The sequence below is a fragment of the Primulina tabacum genome, chromosome 5 (genome assembly GCF_025594145.1).
Source record: "Primulina tabacum isolate GXHZ01 chromosome 5, ASM2559414v2, whole genome shotgun sequence".
NCBI lineage: Eukaryota > Viridiplantae > Streptophyta > Magnoliopsida > Lamiales > Gesneriaceae > Primulina > Primulina tabacum.
This window is the reverse complement of record NC_134554.1, coordinates 13470424-13477450: the sequence shown is the minus strand read 5'-3', so window position 1 is coordinate 13477450 and position 7027 is coordinate 13470424. Positions and strand designations below refer to the sequence as shown.

General features: G+C 34.9%; 1 protein-coding gene and 1 pseudogene across 1 annotated transcript; one reads left to right on the top strand and one right to left on the bottom strand.

Moving 5' to 3' along the window:
- Window positions 1–380: 380 nt before the first annotated feature.
- On the top strand, window positions 381–2465 carry LOC142546801 ((+)-neomenthol dehydrogenase-like). The gene is made up of 5 exons (XM_075654716.1): window positions 381–488; window positions 722–971; window positions 1367–1468; window positions 1557–1733; window positions 1926–2465. Exons 1-5 carry the CDS (start codon window positions 454–456, stop codon window positions 2301–2303), a joined length of 942 nt encoding a protein of 313 aa, XP_075510831.1. The 5' UTR covers window positions 381–453; the 3' UTR covers window positions 2304–2465.
- A 1305-nt stretch (window positions 2466–3770) lies between these two features.
- LOC142544144 (bifunctional protein FolD 4, chloroplastic-like) lies at window positions 3771–6404 on the bottom strand (annotated as a pseudogene).
- Window positions 6405–7027: the final 623 nt, after the last annotated feature.

The following is a 7027-nucleotide window of genomic DNA, read 5'->3' as shown; positions in this document are numbered from 1 at the left end:
AGTTAAATTTTTTATTTTAAGTCACAAAATGTCACAATTAGAATAAGGTCAAATATAGCTGTTTTGTTTTTAGTCTTTGAAAGGTCAATATCGCTGTTTTGTTTTTAGTTCTTTGAAATATATATCTCTATTCTATTATATTAAGATTGAGCACATGATAGTAACTACTTAGGAGTACAACAAATTTTTTTTTCAATTTTACCCTTACATGATACTAATATTACACTTTTGTTATTTTGTTTATTTTGTTTTTTAATTTCAACACACACTTTTATTTTTATTTTTTTATTTCAACAATTCAAATATCAATTTAGTTACTCCATAAATTTTCAAATTACACTTTAGTCCATTGATAATGATAAAAAAATCTGTACACACGCATATATATATATATATATATATATATATATATATATAACGAAATCTCCCCCGATATCTCCTTATAATTTGCAAATGGCTGAGCAAATCCGAAACCTCTCCACAAATAGGTACCAATTTCTTTTTAAAATGTTTCTTTCTTTATTTCCTGGACATTTCACCATAAATTTCTTGATAAATTTCTTGATTCGAATCGCATATGTATAATATTACTAGAGTAAGACATGTATTAATGGTGTGTGTGTATATATATACATATACATATACATCGTTTTTTGGGTACGAGGTACCTTTTCAGTATCATAGTTATATTCGAACTTGGACATATTTGGATTATTTATAGATATGCAGTCGTGACGGGTGCAAATAAAGGGATTGGGTTTGAAATATGCAAACAATTAGCTTCAAGAGGAATACATGTGATATTGACATCAAGGGATATGAAGAGAGGCATTGAAGCTAAAGAAAAGCTTGAGGCGCAGTTTGGTCTTTCCAATAATGTTGTCTTTCATCAGCTGGATGTTCTTGACCCTGCTAGCATTGCCTCCCTTGTTGATTTCATCACCACAAACCATGGAAAGCTTGATATTTTGGTATTACTTCGATCTTCCAACAAGGAATAATTTTGTTTGGGGTTTTCTGAATTTTATATAAGTTTTTAAGTTAATTTATAGATAGATATATATTTGATAGAATAAATCAATAGTTTTAAATAAAATCAGCAATATTATTAATTTTAGAGAAATGACTATATTTTTAAGGCAATAAAAGTTCGAAGATGAATTTCAAGTACTATATGGATTAGATATGTTTTTTTTTTTTGGATGCAAAATCTACACCTAAATAGAATTTGTGGTTGAAGTGGTTTTAGAATATTTTGAGAAATTCTTGAATTTATTTTGTTTGTCTGTTGATGTATACAACTCTGGTTTGGTGGTGCCCATGTGTTTCTTGAAAATTTTTGGAGTATATATATATATATATGCAGGTGAATAATGCAGGTATTGCTGGGATATGTATAGAGGGAGACCCTCTAGTTATTCCAGAGCTCGTAGACGGAAACATTGCTTCCGTTTTCTCCGACCGAGAGGTGATTGGTTGCAGGACGATGAGTTTGTGTATATAGTTAGTTGGATATGTTTCTTGAAATGTAAATGAGATTTGTTGATGTCATACAGGCAGAACCAGTGGAGCTGAAAAATGGAAAATTTATTGAGAGTTTGGGGGATGCAAAAGATTGCATTCAAACCAACTATTATGGTGCAAAAAGGATGACAGAAGCACTTATTCCCCTCCTACAACTCTCTCATTCACCAAGAATTGTCAATGTGTCTTCCATTTTGGGGAATCTGAAGGTAAACACGCAGCACTTCTAATCACAAATCATTCGGATCGAAACGATTTCGAAAAGCCAAAAATTTGACCTTCAGTATTTGTGCTTCGGCTGTGTCTCGATTATGATATCCAAACACAAACTGACATTCAACTAAGTGTCGAACTTCGTTTTCCAAATTGATATTGACTTCATATTTTCATTGATATTTAAGCTCTTACCCAATGAATGGGCTAAAGGGTTACTAAGCAACGCAGAAACCCTCACAGAAGAGAAACTAGACCAAGTAATAGAAGAATTCCTCAAGAATTTCGAAGAGGGTTCGCTGCAAACAAAACGATGGCCTACTCAACTTGCAGCGTACAAGATTTCGAAAGCATCCTTGTCTGCATACACGAGAATCATGGCTAAAAAATATCCAACTTTCTGCATCAACTGTGCTTGTCCTGGTTTAGTTCGAACAAATATGACTTGCAATCAGGGTCTTTTATCTGTCGAAGAAGGAGCTGAAGGTCCGGTAAACCTAGCGTTGTTGCCGGATGGAGGGCAGTCGGGATTGTTCTTTTATCAGAAGGAGGTGTCTTTCTTTTAGTACAAGCGAGTTGCCATGCTTGTGATTTGCGCCAATCTTTATCGTGAAAGTTTCAAGCGAAGAAACAGTCTCGATGGAATATTTCGTGTTTCAGTTTCTTGCATTTGCTTTTGGATTAAAAGCTTCTCATTTCAAGAAATAAATGTCACGTGTTCCACGATATTTTATTTTTCTTTCATTCTAAGAGGAACACATAAATTTTTGAAATCCTAAACTTTCAGGACCATCGAATTGGAACGAAGAAAAGGAGAAAATTATTCAGCAACATTATCTGTGGGAAAAAATTACGGGGTTTTTTTTAAAGTGGATAACACGAAAACATTCATTTTCTAAAACTATCAGGGTTATTTTAAGGATACAGAAACTACTTTGTGATGATTTATTTGGATAAAGGCAACACTAAGGACTCAAACGATCGTAGTCTTTTCATGAACTTTTTGAAAAAATGTTTGATCTGAATTCGAATTTATAGAACTCGAACTAAATTCAAACATGTTCGAATTTTTTTTAATATGAACTCGAGCTAAATTATATTATTCGATAGTCGTGAGTGACTCACGAATTTTGATATTTTATTAATATAATATAAATATATGTAAAATATATAGATTTAAAGTCTTTCAGGTATTTATTTTCAAATAATAGTTCAAATAACTTGTGAATATGTTTGAATATTTCGAGATAGCCCTGATTCAAACCTTTTGAATCGAGTTCAATCTCGAATATATCTATTTCCAGCCGAATTCGAACCTTAAAATTTTTCGGCAATGTTTGGTTTAGAAACCACAATATACTAAAATAATAGTGGGTCGACATATTTTTCCTATCATAATATAATAAAGATTCGATGTTGGAGTTAAAACCCCATGCTTGGAAACGCATTCTCATATGATTGACGTGCTGCATAGGCCAATTTCATCCACATTTTTTTGCACTTCAGGCTATGTCGTTCTTTCTTCTTCTTCGTATTTTCCTTATCCATCTTTCAAGGTTGTATAAAGAATCTGCACCTAAAATCCAAACCTGGATGTTATGTTTCAGCCATGGATTTCACCATGTATGCACTGTCAAACTCAGCAAGCTGCTTTAGAACAGGTGCGGCCTACCGATAGATCGTCTTCTGAACAATAAGCATAGCCAGTATTGATATCCATGATAAAAGGGATGAAGAACGAGACACCAGTAGTTAATCCAGTCGACCAGGTTGTCAGTTTGTTGGTCGTTTTGCAAGTTTTTCATGGTTGACACCAAATTCCCTTCTTCAATTAAACACCGCAACGCTATAGCAGGGGGTTTGGTGAACCCATATCTATTCCCAATTCTTTGTTCCTCCAGTTTTACAGTTTGTTTCGGACCATAGAGTGCTCCAGTTCTTGATAGCATTGGCAGATCTGGTCCCATTTTGGAAATATTTATTAGATCTCTTGGCTGAGCTAAGTGTATTTGAGAGAAGCATTGCTATGGTCATCATTCCAACTCCACCAGGGACTGGGGTGATAGCTGAAGCAATTTTGCTTGCTTCCTCGAAACAGACATCTCCAACCATTTGATAGCCTCGTGGGCTACTATTATCCTACCATGTTTGAAGGTACAACAATCTTTTACTATTGAACTACATGTGAAAGCAGGATTGATAAAAAGAAGACCTGCAAAAAGGTTTCTTACCTCAACGGATTAATTCCAACATCAATGACAACCGCACCATGCTTGATCCAACTACCTCTAACCATGTGTGGCTGACCCGCGGCTGAGATTAAAATATCAGCTTCTCTAGTCCACCTCCCCGGGATTTTTTGTTCCTGGCTGAATGACAGTGACTGTGGCATATTCCCTCTACCAGAACAAGTAATATATTTGGGTATCACTATCAAGTTGCATCTACAGAAATATTGTTTAGTGTTTAATGAATAAAGAAAGTACATACTTGCAAAAGAAGAGCAGCAGGCAATCCCACTATATTACTCCTGCCAATTACAACAGCTTCTTTCCCTCGATAGAAACACCATATCTATGCAATGACTCTATGCATCCTTTGGGTGTACATGGAACAAATAAAGGTTCTCTATCTAACATGGCTAAAAGACCAATGTTCAGCGGGTTGAGTCCATCAACATCCTTTTCAATGTGAACAGCATTTAAGATATTCTGCTCATTCATATGCTGGAGACACACATTATGATGTTAAGAACAGTAGCAGAACAGAAAACTCATTTGGATGAGCGCAAATATCCATGCTCGATGAGAAGGTGAATTATAATAAATAGATAAATTTGTTATTAAAGCTAGTACTCCAGAAATTAAACCACCTTGTATAAACCAAATATCAAAGACAAAAGGTGAGAGAAGATTTGCATCAAGCTAATTAGAGATTCAAAGCATGGTGTCTTTTAATTTCTTAGACAACAGCAAGCAGACATAAATACAAAATATGAAGCAGATATAATATAGGACTCTATGGCTTATTGAGTAGGCGTCCAAAGGAAATTTAGGCATGCTTGCTTGTAATCAATGTCACTATCCTGAAAATTTCCCAAAAAAGGGTTTTGGGATTTATTTAGTGTTTAAAATACAGTCACATTCTTGTATCACAACTCACAAGAATTTCACAAAGAACAAAGGACGCTTGGTTTTAGAGGCTTACAGAAGGTAAAGGCGACTGAACAAGAATGTCATTGACTAAAGGATCATCATTGAACCCTGAGATATACTTTAGTACTTCTTGTTCTGAGGAGTCTTCAGGCAAGTGCACATTATAGGAATTTATTCCTACAGCTTCGTAGGCTATCTTCTTGTTTTCTATGTAAGTTGCAGAATCTTTTCGGTACCCAACAAGAATGACTCCCAGTCCAGGAACAACCCCTGAATATTCCTTCATCTTTGATATTTCAGTAGCTATTTCATCTCTGATGTCTCTGGCCACTGAATTTCCGTCAATAATCTTAGCGGACCCCTCTTTGACCACTGAAGCTGCGAAAAATTTTCATTGAATCTTAGAAGTCACAACTTCACATGTTCCTAACTATTAAATAACCCCAAACAGAGTTTCTAAAAGACATAAGGCGTCTTAATAGGCTCAAGGCACTGAGAGATGTGGTGATTACACCCAATCGCATGTCAAAGCCAACCCATCGATGAAGCATGCCTCTTGGTTATGAAGCACGAGATTCAGTGCGCTTTAGAGGCTCAATATACCCTTCAAGGCAGTTCTAAATTCAGGGAAGGTGATATGCAAGGAAACATCATATTAAAGCTTAATGAATTTGCGCAAAAATAAAAATTCTGTTTAGATTATAATATTTTGTCTCTCAAGGACCTCACAAGTCAATGCTCTTTGCATCCAGGCTCTGCGATATAATGCATATTTGTGCCTCTAGCAACAGTGATCTCAAAAAAAAAAAAGAACAAAAAAGAGGAAAGAAACTAAAATCCGAGACATAAGAAGCAGTAGATATGTTTACTTCACCGTACATCTTCAGTCACTATGAACACATACTCAGTCACATTCAGAAGAGGCAGTCCGCAGTTGAGTTATTACTGAAGAAACTAACAAATTTAAGCTACATAACCAAATTAAAGATCCAACTTTTAGTAAAATCGCCCCACTCCATTTCACGCATATTCCAAGCAAACGCTTCTTCCCGATCGACATAAAAATGCAAAAGTTAGATCATTGATTGATTATCTCACAATTCTTGATGTACACATCAACCTCTCGAGACTCGAATCCCAACATAAGAGCTCGCAAATTACTAAATGATAATAACAATACGTAAAGTGAATAAATAAGGAATCATAAAAATTTACATGGATCATGAATTAGAAGTACAAAAAAGAAAAAAAGAGGCACGGCCATCCGTGTTGAAAGTTCTACTTGCCGGAGCCAAAGGGCTTCGAGTAGGCGCCGCGTGGACATTAGTCATAGGATAAACTCTGCGCAACCCATAACAGCACCCGTGGACGGAGGAGCGACTGGTGGTGCTGATCATCGCGGCGGCGAAGGCCGCCTTACGACCGAGTTTTCCGCACATGACGCCGCAGCTCCACGTTTGGTCTCTCGCAAGAGTTGAACATCGATAATCACTAGCCAATAATAATAAAAAGAAAAAATTGCGACTTTTATTTCTTTGAGATTTATACGCGTGCGTTGCTGCTAAATTGCTGAAAATATACGAATAAAATTTTGATAATATTAAAATATGAATAGTAGTATTTATAAATTGAAACAAATTAAATCACAAAAAATAAAAAACATGATCATAGACGGTATATGAATCGGAAAAGTTATCTTATCAACATGACACATTTTTCAATATGCTTCTAGGTTGATTTTGACAGCTCAACGACTCTTTGTCGTAGTTTTTATAATATGCGTATAACCATTTTGGTATATTCAACAAGTATATGATCATCTTTAACACTTATTATGTTATTTAGAATACTCATCGGGGATCTGACATGTTTGTAGTTTGCTTCTCTATCACGATATTTTTTTAGTTTTCTACATTATTTTTATCCGATAATCATATATTTCGACTATTTGTTTTTTTTTTTTTTTGTTGAATGTTTTTTCAGTTTATGACAATCATCAATTGTAACTTCTAAGAAAAAATTCTTTTAGTCGTGATAGATTTTCACTTGTGAGTAAAGTATGTATAACATATATATCCTTCGCCAACATAACCAATGAATGATGTTGTAATTTCTTCAAATATCGTGATATTTGT